This window comes from Phaseolus vulgaris, chromosome 7 (assembly GCF_000499845.2).
Source record: "Phaseolus vulgaris cultivar G19833 chromosome 7, P. vulgaris v2.0, whole genome shotgun sequence".
NCBI classification, from domain to species: Eukaryota; Viridiplantae; Streptophyta; class Magnoliopsida; order Fabales; family Fabaceae; genus Phaseolus; species Phaseolus vulgaris.
The window spans coordinates 5809040-5823158 of NC_023753.2; the positions used below are offsets into that span (position 1 = coordinate 5809040).

The 14119-nt window shown below is 32.9% G+C and overlaps 1 protein-coding gene across 1 annotated transcript; it reads right to left on the reverse strand.

The window, feature by feature from the left end:
• Positions 1-361: 361 nt before the first annotated feature.
• Positions 362-12642, reverse strand: LOC137828500 (phosphoglucomutase, chloroplastic). The gene is made up of 22 exons (XM_068635108.1): positions 12055-12642; positions 11890-11955; positions 11261-11305; positions 11083-11175; positions 10928-10980; positions 10692-10743; positions 10519-10587; positions 10108-10176; positions 8766-8888; positions 8576-8628; positions 7765-7843; positions 4731-4795; positions 4583-4650; positions 2470-2585; positions 2317-2391; positions 2095-2210; positions 1585-1726; positions 1406-1487; positions 1277-1323; positions 1077-1154; positions 864-969; positions 362-775 (listed from the first exon to the last, which is right to left on the reverse strand). Exons 1-22 carry the CDS (start codon positions 12274-12276, stop codon positions 708-710), a joined length of 1887 nt encoding a protein of 628 aa, XP_068491209.1. The 5' UTR covers positions 12277-12642; the 3' UTR covers positions 362-707.
• Positions 12643-14119: the final 1477 nt, after the last annotated feature.

Below are 14119 nucleotides of genomic sequence, written 5' to 3' on the forward strand. Positions count from 1 at the left end.
TCAGCTCTGCATTTGACTTTCACTCGAAACGTACTTCAAAGCTCACCATGGTCTATCTGCTCATAAACATATGGTCTGAAAATGCATAGTTTTGTTTTTATTTTCCTTTTTGCTGAGATCAACAAGGTGAAAATCAGTGATTTGTCACTGTCAGATACCACTCAGAATACAAAGTAAATTCATGACCAAGAAAACAGCAATGGACATCTATATCGTTATGGACAACCTTCACATCTTAGGGGGCCTTGTCTCTGCTTTCATCTCAAGTGCTAAAAAATATATTCTTGAAAATAACATGTATACTTTTGGGCATCCTATAGACATCGGAATAAACGAGATCATCAATTGTAACAGACAAAGAAGCTTGGAACATATCTGGTATTGTATTAAGCTTGAGAAGTAACAAACTCCAGTTTCTTAACTTAGATATTGGACATAACTTTGAAAAGATTAGCTACTTAGAGCAGCAACTGTTACCATTTTTATTGTTTTGTCGCACAACGGTGCATCACTTTTTGCACATAAACATAAGTACCATATTTTACAAGGGACCTATCGCTTCAAAATTCTTGAACAACCATACGCGACCGAACTCGAGCGATCTCTGATATGGATACGCGTGTAACAAAACAACCTGCGTATGAACTCAACTTAGAGCACATCTTGGTACATATCACAACTTGATTAAGTGGTGGTGGAATTGTCCATTATGTGATCACAGTAGGTTGCTCCCTCCCTGTGAAGTCTTTGAGCTTTGACACGGATATTGCCAAATCTGTACAATAATAAGAGCAATCAATTGCATAGAAAATAGAGCAAGTCATTTGATATTACTTTATTTTATCTTAGTAAATGAAAATAACCTATCAATGGTTTTAAGGCAATTTGAGCTTCAACATCATGTTTAGAAACATGTGGTTCAAACTGTTCTATGTACACTCTAACAGTTGCCCCTGCAGAACCAGTTCCCTGTAAAAGAAAACATTGCAATCACTTCAATTTTATGCCCAGATTTCCAAGATGGATTCAACTACTTTGAAAGAGACAAGGTGGACAAACAAACAGATGTCACGTACTGATAAACGATATATAATCCTTGATCCATCTGTAAAAACAAACCGAACGCCTTGTTTTGATACCACACTTCCGTCTACCTGCACATCTAAAGCAGATCAGAACCGAACAATTGCAAGGAAATTGTGAATTATGGTAGCTTGTCCTTGAATTAAAAATGAAAAAATGAATATGATACAAATGTACACGATGTAAAACTTACAGGATCGGTGTATGTAAAATCATCTGCAAACTGGAGGACATAACTTCCTGTAGATGAATACTTTCCACACTTAAAAAATAGTCAGGAGAGGATTGAAAGAATTGAAGGATCGTGATTCCTGAAACTTACCATACTTATCACCAGCCTTGCTCTTGGATACAATATCTCGTAGGTATTCTATCATCTTATTGGCACCTTCAGATTCACATTCCTATATTACGGACATAGATTTGTTAAAGAAACATTACACTTAACCAAGCTCAGAATATGTTACAAAATTGAACTCCAATTGCAGCAATGATACCTACCTCGTAGTCATATCTAGAGAAGAAATTCCTTCCATAAGTTGCCCAGTGCTCCTTCACGACGTCGGATACGGAGACCAATTTCTCCCCTGGCTTCTTGTCTTTGTTGCGATGTGCTATAATTGAAAGCCAAGCTAAGACAGCCCTGTAAGTGGAAATCATTTGGATGATGCAGACGATTATGCATAGGACAGAACTTAGATAAAGTTTCTAACATGATCGTGGTGATGTTTCCCAATAAAAATATAACGTGTATTATTTTTTGTCATATGATCTTCCCTTGAGGTTGTTCCGGTTGAGGCATAAAATGTAATACATGTTTTAGTTTTATAGGGCCACAATATTACAAACATCTAAGCAATTTGATTAAGTTCTATTCTTGACAACAATTCGAGCAGAGCAAATGTAGGTGTCTTTCAGAATTCTATTAAGTTCAAGATACATCAAAGTAGCTAGCCTAAAAAATAATTGAAAAAATTAACTTAGATTTACAAAACCATTTGGAATATATACCAGATGCCATCTTTCTCACGAATGTGGTCAGAACCTGTTCCAAAACTCTCTTCCCCGCAAACTGACAAATTCCCAGCATCCATAAGATTCCCAAAAAATTTCCAACCAGTGGGGACCTGAATCCAGTGTCCATCTTTTGTTATTTGAGAACTATGTCTAAAAATATGTGAAGCTTATTTCATAATTTTCAGGAAGAGATTTTAAAAAAGAAATAAAACTTGCCTCGAAGAAAGGGAGGTTCAGTTTTTCAGCAACACGATCTAGAGCACCACTTGTCGGCATTGATCGAGCAAGACCCTGCAATTAAAACACAGAATATATATACTTCTGTTGTACAACGACGAATTCATATTAATTTGTGTGTAAAATTTCAACCTTCACACCGTCCTTGAAGTATGGAATTGCTTCTGTATTGGCTGCAATAACTGCTACAGAGTCTGAAGGAGTTACAAAGAAACTTTTTCCTAGAATCATATTTCTATCACCATCCCCTGAACAAAGATTGCATACATTAACCCCATTGAATAAACACACACAAAGACAAACAAAATATTGTTGCACAAGCATACACACAAAGACAAACAAAACATTGTTGCACAAGCATACATCAATCACGTCTTCTGCAATATGTCTAAAAAATGGCATGATATATACCATGTGAACACTTGAACCACAAATACAACGTTTAGCTTAAAATTGTTGGTTACATTCGGCAAAAGTTGGAACGAAAGAGTAAAAATTGAAATATTGTGGAGATATATTCACCCAAACATTGCTAATTTCCATTTATTTCATTTATATTTCCCAGACAAAGCTTGTTTGAATGAGCATTTTCATAAGCACTTTAAGGGGAGAAAAATAAGAAGAAAATGAAATGAGTTCCTCCATCAGTTTAAAATTAGCTTATATGCAAGTTAAAATAAAAATTTAGAGAAGCTATATGAAAAACTTCTAAAAATTTGGTTATGAAAAAACTAATTTCATTTTTTTCATTTTTCTTTCTGACATGCGTCTATGGAAAAACTCACCCAAATATACTCAGGCTAGAATTAGGGTAGTATGTATCAGTACTGGGTTATCAGAATATGTAAGAAATACAATTGAAAATATTTTATCGCTTTTAATTCATAAAAAATAAAAAAATAGATAATATTACTTGTTCAGGTTCATTGGGTATTGTCAAGTTAATTTTATTTTTTCTATGATGTTAACAAACAATTTCTCCAATTCTACGATAAATAAGCTGATCAGATATAAACTTCGTGTGGAATGTGGAGAGTACTTGAGTCAAGGTTACAGAGAGAAGATTCATCCCCAACAATATAATCTACAATAATTGCATAAGCTAGTATATCCCTAAACTGATTTAACATAGTACAAATAAATGCCCTTGTTCAATCATTTCAATCGACTTTCTATAAGGGAAAAGTAGTTTTACTTCTAAAATGGCCTAAATAACTTGACCATACATAACATAAAACTGGATCATGTCATCCAAGAGATGATGTTCTTCAGATGAATTAAAAATGATGCAGCAAATTGTTATTTTATAGGTTGTGTGATGCAATCAAACCCTTGGTGGTGATGCAAGGAACCTAGGCATGTCTAGGAAAACCCTAATTTTTTCTTCTCAATATATGCTTTCTTGAGTTTGCAATCCTTACCAGATTTGGTCGACAGAATTAAGATATTCCTTTTTTATAACTGTCACCTTCTCATGAGTTTTCCCATAAATCCATCTGACCTAAAATTACAAATTCACATGTACTGTTCACAATGCCCCCTTAAAACTGATCCAACACAACCATAAAATAAACCCATTAAATCCTAAATAAAGAGTGAGTATTTTTCCATAATAAACTTAACCAAACACATAATAAATCTATGTATTCCCCTGTCATATGTCATGTTGCTCGTACCACATTGACACAAACACGGATTGAGAAGAATTTGTTGCAAAACTATATAACTTATCATGAATCAAAAACAGAGAAAAAAAAGGACACAGTGAAATAGTAAAAGGATGGCATCAATTTTGATTTTCAAGTATAACAAGACACAGCAAAAAAATCCAAAATAAAGCAAAGCAACTAAGGCAATCTCCACAAACAGTGGCCATTGATAAACCAGTTCAACAATAGGCAAGAATTTCTTCTATTGAATATCTGCAAACAAACAATTTATTTTAAGAAAATTTAATGACAATTAGAGATTTAATTATTTCCTCTAAGGTGTTAATCAACAATCAGTCTTATAAAATCAAGTACCAAAAACATCTGGCTAGATTGAAGCTGTGTCAACATATAAGGGAAACCTAGCCTTACCCCTCGTAAGTGGAAAACTATTTCAACGATGTGGACCCATGACCTCTGGGTCACAAGGCAGCAACAATACTTGTTGCCAAAGCTATCTCCCAACAGAAACACATATACTAAAAAACAAATTAGCTACTTAATAAAAAGCTGGCTACTGCATTGGTCTCACATACCATCACTGGCAGCTCCAAAATCAGGTCCATTTTCAGCATACAGAATGTTTACAAGATCCTTTGCATATCTGCTCAGGAAACATTACCATTAAAACTAATGTTCTTATGTATGAAAACAAAATGAAAAAAATTAAAGCACTAAACTCACGTTAGATTAGGATCAGGATGGCCGTGTCCAAAATCTTCCAAAGGAATTCCATTTGAAATTGAATCCTACATTACATAATGAACATCCAATATCAATAACTTCATATAAATTTGTACAGACCCTGAAATGAAATAGCTGTTGGAAATCAACGAATCTCACTCACTGGAAGGAGGACTACAGTCCTATTTTGATTTCATTCCAGTAATTTTTGAGATTCCAAGTTAATTATGGGAATATCCTATTTATCATTTTGTTTTTCGTTTTCTTTCTTTATAATGTATCTTTACTGAAACTAAGTAATACAAAGATGATATAATTTTCTTTATACTCTGTTCATATGGGATCAATGTTTGTTCATCACAAATGAAAACCAGGTGCAGCCCCATGCCTAACAGATGCACCACCCCAAAAAGGTTGATCAGCCTCTCACACCTCCCAAAAAACTTAATCAAATCCCAAAAAATAAGTCAATCTCCAATAACTCACTTTAGGGGGAGAGCATAACCAAAGCTCATCATTGGGACCCTCCCATCTCCCTTTCTATATTCCTTTATCTACCCCAACCCCAATGCAAAGTGAAGAACTCAAAGTTCCAGAAAATTCTACCCAATCAGAAAACCTAAACAAAAGCAAGTCAAGGAGGAGAATTAGAAAATAGACCTCAAGGTGAATTTCAATTTGTTTCCGTAACTTTTCAAAATGAGATCATGTTCCTTTGCAAATTCAGTCACCATATATAGACCTAGATCAGGAGAAAGTCATAAAAGTAACATAAAAAGTAACAAAGGTAATGATGCAATAGATGATCTTGATCTGCTCCTTCTCTCTCGCACAAGAAACAAGTATTAGAGGGAATTGGAAAATAAACCTTGAGGAATTTCAAAATTTTGCAAAAGTTTCCAGCATGAGATCTCATGTTCCTTTGCAGAGTCAAATTCCATACGTTGAGCCAAATAAGAAGAAAGCCCCAAAAAGTAACAGGGAGGGTAATGATACAATTGATGATCTTGATCTGCTCAGTGCTTTTAGGAGTTAGGAGTTGCACAAAGCATCTTACATCAAGTTATCTTTCATATTCTAACCCGTCCCCATGTTAGGGATCTTTAATTACAAAATTGGAACGTATATAGGTTCCAAAATCAGTTTATTAAATCTGAAAGATCAGAACTAGAGTTATTGTTCAAGGGGAAATGACAGCACTGAATGAAATAAGACCTGGGAAATTGTTACTGTTTCCAAAGGAAAGAATTTCGTTGGATGCAGATGGATCATTAACATAAAGATGAACTCAGAAGGAAAAATGGGCAATAACAACACTAGTTGCCCAAGGTTATACTCAAACTCATGGCAATAGATTATCAGGAAATGTTTGACCCATTGGCGAGGTGAAATTCAGTATAATAGAGTTCAGCATACAGAGAGAAGAAAAAGAGAGGATAAAGAGAAGAATGCTAATGATTATATAATCATATACAAAGAGAGAGGAAGCTACTTATAAGAAAGTGAGACTTGCAATCCAAACTACCAAAGTCTGACTAACTGCTGACTAAGGAGCTAACTAACAGAAAGGTAACTGCGGAAACAGAAGTACTATACCAATCTATTAAATTACGATATTAATTTCTCTTATAGCGAATTTGTGTTGGAGACTATACCAAATGGATGTAAAGAAAGACTTCTTGAACAGGAAGAGGAGGTTTATATGAAACTACTCCTAGGAAGGATAAAACAATAATATTGAATAAATCCCTATAATATGGGCTGAAGCAGTCACTGAGGACTTGGTTTACAAAATTCAGTACTGCTACGATGCAGTTTGGCTACCAAAAGTTACAAGAACAACATCTTTTTTGTGAAGAATTTAGAAGATGGAAGAAGTTGTTCTAATAGTCTGTTTCGGTCTTCACAGGTTATAAATTAATACTTTCCTGGGATGGAAGCGACCATAAGCAGGAAGGGTATTTTTGTCTCCCAAAGGAAGAACATTCTTGATTTTCTAAAAGAAATAGAGGAACTAGGAATCAAATTTACAGCAACTTCTATGGTCCAAAAGAAGAAGCACAAGACCACTAAGGATGATCAACTTGTTGAAAAGGGCAGGAACAAATGCTTTGTAGGTAAACTGGTTTACTTTTCTTTTGTCTTTTACTGGACTAGGCATTACCTACAGTAATAGTGTGGTAAATCAGTTCATGTATTATACAAGAAAACGAATACCTTGATGTTGTATGTCAAAAACTATGCCATATATACATCTGGAAAGGGGACGTTATTTTTGAAAGAATGAAGATCAAACTGTTGAGTTCTATACAAATGCCAGTTCAGTTGAGGATACAAAGTCCATCAAGGGTATTGTACAATGGTGTAGGGAAATTTGACAAGATGGAGATGCAAGAAACAAACTGCAGTGGCAAAGAGCAGTGCAGAGGTAGAACATAAAGCAAGAGCTCAAGGTGTTTGTGAATTTATCTAGATAAAATAGGTTACTTGATGATTCATCTATTCTAATTCAAGAACCTATGAAACTCTTTAGTGGCATCAAGTCAACTAGCACTACAGTTTGCAGTCCAATCCAATTCAACATGATAAGATGAACTATGAAGCACATAAGGCTTGATACAAACTTTATCAAATTAGAAATTGAAATTCGGACATTTACCATACACTACATTCAAACAAAATTACAGTCAGCAATGTGCTCACAAAGGCTTTGTTAAAATCAAATTTTGAGTCTAATGTTGACAAGCTGGGGATGACTAATATCTATTCCCCAATATCAGAGGAGTGTTAGAAATCCATCCGAAAATCTTATCACATCTCATTAATTGGAAGGACTATAGTCAACTTATTTCTATTTTCATTTCATTCAATGTAATTTTTGGATTTCTAGTTGATTCATATGTTACTATTGTTTTCTTTTCCATTTTCATCCTTCTTTCTCTATAATGTATTTCTTCTCATATGAAATAATATAGAGAAATAATTTTTTTTCAGTCTGCTTATAATAATTTAAAGGAGGAGTGGAGGACCATACCAGACTAGCACCAAGTTTATCAACGAAGATGGGTTTAGCGTAAGCACCAGAAACTGCATGCATGGCATCAAATATAAACCTAGAAAAAAACACAAAAATTTAAATACTGCGGGATTCTCATAGAGCTTAAACGCTATAACCAGCCATGACTCTTGAGTTGGGATTTCCCTACTCTCTGTTAAGAAAAATAACATCCATAATTTGGAAAATCTAACTTGTTTCTGGTAGTGCAGCACCATTAAAATTTTAGAAAACCACAAGGATATACAACAGCTTGCACTGTAAGTACGGACAGAAAAGGCTAACCTCTTTCAATTACGAATAAGGTTGACTCAAGAAGTGGAATACAAATACATAGCAAGGGAAAAAACATACAAGATCGCAAGATCCTTTTAATGATTCCATATTTGATGACCATATCTCTCAATAGATCCTTTTAATGATTCCCCATTTAACAACCAGATCTCCGATTTCTAATGCAAGCCTCCCAAGGATTCTTTTGGGTGATATTGAAGTAGCACAGAAAATTAAATATTTTGTCAAACAGGGGGTCTCAACTCAAATTATAATTGTGCAGACAGCAGGATGTTAAAGAGAAAAACCTTTTTGGTCCATGTCAATGTGAAGAGACTATATAGTACCAGAGTAGGGTTGTGGGACAAAGCAAACTATGTACAAAAGCCATTATTTGTAGAGTGACTTTGACCTCTAAGACCACAATAAAGAAGTACACTAAAAGGAATAAAATCCAAAGCAACATCTAACCCCAAATAACTCAATATTTGCAATATTTAGGGAACAAGATGACTACCTAAAATCTGGTCGTGAAAGAAGACCCTTGATTAGCTGAAAATCAAATACTGTCTGCAGGGAATATAACAAACGAATAAATAAATTAAGTAAAAATCACAAGAATGCGATCTAGTTCAAGTGAAATATTCTATTAGATTATAGTGGTATGTAAATGAAAGATTATAACGATGCAAACAAATTATTTTCACCTCCAGTAATTCCAGATAGTCGGAGACAGGGTCTATTACTTCCACACTGAAGTTTCCAAACTTTGTAACCCCAACTTTCGATAAGTCAACATCAGGAACTTCAGCTATCTTTAACTCAGAGATCTGCATCAACATAAAATATTTAACCCCAATATCTAAAACACTTTATCATTGACAATAAGAAAGGACTATTTATCTGGAAGATAGTATTCTTACTAATGTCACTTCCAAATCATTTTATAACACCTAGTTTTAAGATAAATGTTTAGTCTTAAAAGTACAAAAGGCTAGCCGCTTCCATGGCTTGTTAGAGCAACTTTGCATACTTACAAAAAAGCCTACAGTCTAACCATTATAACATACTAACATCTGTCAAAAAGAAAAGAAATATATAAAGACCTGAAAAAAAATGTAATATAACGGGGAAATCATGCATGTGGCTTATTATATAAATTCTAATCAGTGGACCTCATAAAAATAACACAAAACAGAAGATATGTCCAGTAAAGTATTTCAAAGAATTGAATAAACCATATTTCACATCTCTGAATTATGCAAGACTATAAGAAAAGAAAAATTGAAAGTCTAATATATCCTACCTAATTTAATCAAATGATAAATTTAAAATTACCAGAATGACTCTGCTCGTTAGCTCTTAACTTTTTTTATTTTCCCTTTTTTCGTAAAAAAATTTATTGAGAGGAGGACGGATGGCATTTAGGTTCAGTTTTAACATAAAGATAAAGTGAACATTGACATCATGTAAAACTTCACACTAGATAAACCCAAGTACAAACAGCTCTCAAGCAACGTCATCAGAGTTCCAGATAAACTTCAGAAAGAAATTTTGAAATCAATAATTATTTTATGAAAGAAATTTTGAAATCAATAATTATTTTATCAAACTACCATGATGACGAGGCTTCGCATTAGAAGTTATAGTTTGCTTGAAGATTTTAGTGGGTAACCATTAGGAGCATTTAGAAATGGCGATACAGATGATATGCAATGTGCCAGTTGTTAATCATGTAGTAATATCATGATGTAATGAAGACTATTAGGACTTAAAGGAGATTTTACAAAAAAACGTACAACAAGATTGATATGTAATGTAACAGAGTTCTAGATACGAGGTGTAAAGGACAATTAATCAAGAACTGATATGTAATGCAACAGCTTTAAAGAAATTAAATCTTTATATAAGAAGACATCATCACTAAATAAGTAATGATACAATATAAGATCAAGATTACGCTGAATTTTCATCATACAAAAGACAACCTAGGTATAAGTCAAATATTTTAAAGAACAGAATGTAGGATCAGAATGATGGGACACTTACTGACAGTGTGTTTCCATAAATCTTGTCAGTAATGGATTCTGGTGCAGGTTGTCCACTGCTGTAATTAAACTGGAGTAGCAAAGCCATTTATTAGAAACACAAACTGACAGATCTGCACACAAAGTCTTAGAAATTGGCCACAAACATCTTCAGAATAAATTATGCTTCGACAAAGCTGCAAGATTGCATATGGAATACAAAATTACCAATCCCCAAGCATAATATCCATACACCCCCCCACAATAATGAAAACCAGAGTGATCTCTGAATCATAGGCTTTTCAGAGTATCAACCAATGTCCTCACCAAAGTTTAAAATACAGTAACTTCAGGAGTAGCTATCAGCATTAGTCAATGCACAATTTGATCAATGAAAACATAATGGACGAGAGTAACTAGAAAAGATAGTCACCTTAATACCCCAATCATATTCAGGCCCACCGGGATTATGGCTTGCACTCATAACAAATCCACCATTTGCCTGTTAAAATTTAAGCAAATCAGAAGCAATGAGCAAATGATCTGGAAAGGCTATGCTCATTATACGCCAAAATATTCCAGGAGAAAAAAATTTAACTGGCTTGCCTTTTGCTTTCTTATTACTGCAGAAACAGCTGGTGTTGACAAAATACCTTCCCTGCATTTGAAAGAAAAAGAAATAATTAATGTCTATTACTACCTCCGCATAAGTAATTGCGCACTGAACAATAACTCATACACTAACCCAACAAAGCTGTTTTAGCCTAATGATTCCATTCACTAGTAGATCTCTTGATTTGGAAGAAAATTAATTGGAAAAATAAACCGATTAAGATACTTACTTTCCAACCAGAATTTTTCCAACACCATTTCCAGCTGCAATTTTGATTATGATCTGTAATGCACCATAAACAGCTGTAAAAATCAGAAACAAAATGATTCTCTAAATACAAAATTTACATCTAATTGCTATTGTGACACATTCAAAAAAGTTTACCTGTGCAGCTTCCCGATTAAAGTATCGACCATCACCTCCCAACACTAACAAACCATTCTTGTAATCCTCAGGAGGCAATGAATTAAACAGGGCCTACAGAGGGACAGGATTTTTACTTACATGCAAAGCAAAATGCATAAATCACACACAATCATACACTGAATAGAATTCTACAAACCTGGATCCAATTTGCAAGGTAATTTTCTTGCATAAACACTTTCACCTACAAAACATATATGCATGTAGTTGATTATAAGAAAAACATTACTCCCACACTGTAAATACTTCCTTATAACTATGTTCCTTCATTAATAGCTTTCCAATGTGCTACAGTCAGTTAACAACCAATTTTCAAACAGTGATGAAAAGAAAAATAATCAATACACGGAAAAGGCTATCAAACCAGTGTTTACCAAAGAGAAAATAATGAGTAACTAATTATGTATGAATGGAGTAAAGAGAAAAAGCAAAACAGCAACCTAAAAATACAATTAACAAAAAAAAAGGACGCATCCAACCTTACAAATTTATTTCATTTTCAAGCATATAAATATATCATCAATCATAACCTTAATTAAATCCATGTCAACACTAACACAATCCATATGCTACAAGCTTTCTGATCGAGCATAAACAAACCAGGAATAAAGAGAGGGTCTAAGTGATCACTTTGATCCATGAAACTCAAACAAAGTTACTGCAAGCAGAAAATGAGCGACGAGATGCTTCAATTTCATTGCTTTAGATTACTGGTGTTCCATTGCTAGACTAAACAAAAAGGAAACTAAAACCCCGCAAGAAAGATACCTTCTTCCGAAGCCCACTTGTACCAGTCTTTTGCCCCTCAATGGGTTTGGTTGGAATCGAATTAATCTTGCAACAACAAAAGTATAAAAGAAAATGTTAGATTTTAAAACTTAAGAGCATTAATATAAACAGAAGGGACAATGCATGAAAGGAGAAAGACAAAACCTTAATGCCTTCAGGTTCGGCAATGGTTGTGGAAGGCGATGAGGATGATGACGTGGCTCTGATGGTTGAACCGTAGCGATTTCTGAAGGGAAGCTTTTGAGACTTCAAGGAAGAAGGACATGGGAGGAAGGAGGAAGGTTGGATTTTTGAAAATGGGGCAGTGGAGTTTTGGGGTTTGTAGGCAGAGAGGATGAAGTTGTCAAGTTTAGAAGAGAAAGCCATTGATGGGTGTGAAGGAAATTTTGTTCTCTCAGTTTTTATGAGAGAAAAAGAGACTCTGATGCTGTGCTATTTGTGAGTAATGAGTGATCAGTGATGTGATGATTTATGAGAGAGTCTCTTAACTGTGATAGGAGCAGCTGTGGGAACACATTGATGCCACATGTACGAAGAGACACTTATCTTGAGATTCAACAACATGTGAATGTGAACTGTGAAATGCTTTTTTTGGCCCTTCCCATGATTTTTGCTAAGAAGGTTACTGAACATCGTATGTTCGATTGCACAAAGAACGGCTAAGAATTATTAATTCGGACCCATCTTGATTTTCGTCAGGTGGAAAATTATTTCACCCATTTCCATGCATGCATCTCTCCCTTCAACTTTTTTAGTTAAATTTTAGTTTAAATTTACCTAATATTCTAATTCAATAGCTTATAATTGCTAATTAAAATACACAGTTTAAATATCAAGAAGACTTTATAATCTGATTACACAATTTAAATATTTTTCTTCTCTATACTTTGGATTGTATATTTTACGCAGTGCATACTCCTATGATTTACTAGAAATAATAATTCAATCATTTTGAATTAGATTTCTTATTCTTAAGTCGTTTAATTCTTTCAACTTTTTTATTTTATTTTTATCTCTAAATTAAAATTTCATAATTTTAAAAAGAAATTGTTAATAGTTAAAAATAGCCTTGTATTATAATTTAAAATTTATAGTAGAAATTTAAAATATAATTTATAGTAAAGTTTATTTATTCATTCTAAGTTTGGTTATAAAATAATTGGCATGTTGAAAATATTTATTTATTATGATTTTTAATTATATAAAATGAACATGATAAGACTCTCTTATTAGGTTTTATGTTGTCATTTTCAAAAAAATTATGTTGTTTGAGTAAATTTTACCGTTCACATCATTTTTAAAATTCTCTTACAAATTTTGCTTCAATGATCAAATCTTTTAAGATCCATGAATTATAGTTGTTTTGGCATTTCATTTTTTTACAACTTAATTATTATAATTAAATAGCAATTTAATGTGATTGTAGTTATATGAAGATTACATTCTAAATCTAATCAACTGAAAAATAATATTAGAGAAATTTTAAAAACTCCTGTAAGATTATACTTTTTGTATTGATAATAATTTTAACAATGTCACCAATAATTTTTTTTCTCTGAAATTGGTATTAAAGACTTGCCAATCATTTAAAAAATATTTTTTATTTATAAGACCTAAGTCTTAAATTTAAACATTCATCATACCATATCCGAAAATTCCAATAGTTTTTCATTAGACTTAAATTTTAAATTTAAGACTTTTTCTAAGACTGAGATTATATTTTTTGTATTGATCATAGTTCTTGAATGTCCTAATCATTCCAATAATTAACGTTATCTTTTTTTCTTTGAAATTGGTATTATAAAGACTAACTAATCATTTAAAAAAATGTAAGACTTAAGTGCTAAATTTAAACATTTATCATACCACATTCGAAAATTCCAATAGTTTTTCATTGAACTTAAATTTTAAATTGAAGACTTTTGCCAAGACTCTAGAATATATTATTACTAATCTTATAACACTTACACTTCTATCATTTTTATTTACAATTTTTTATAACCTAAAAAATTAATTTAATTAGTATAATTAAATATTGATTTAATGTTATTCTAAAAACATATTGATATTGAAAATTATCTTTTATTATTAACACTCTTATACAAGACTGAAGTCATAATTTTAAGACTTTCGTTAGTTCACATTAATAAAGTTTGTGATGATATTAAAGTTTCAAATCGAAGACTCTTGCATAAAAAATAATCTACCA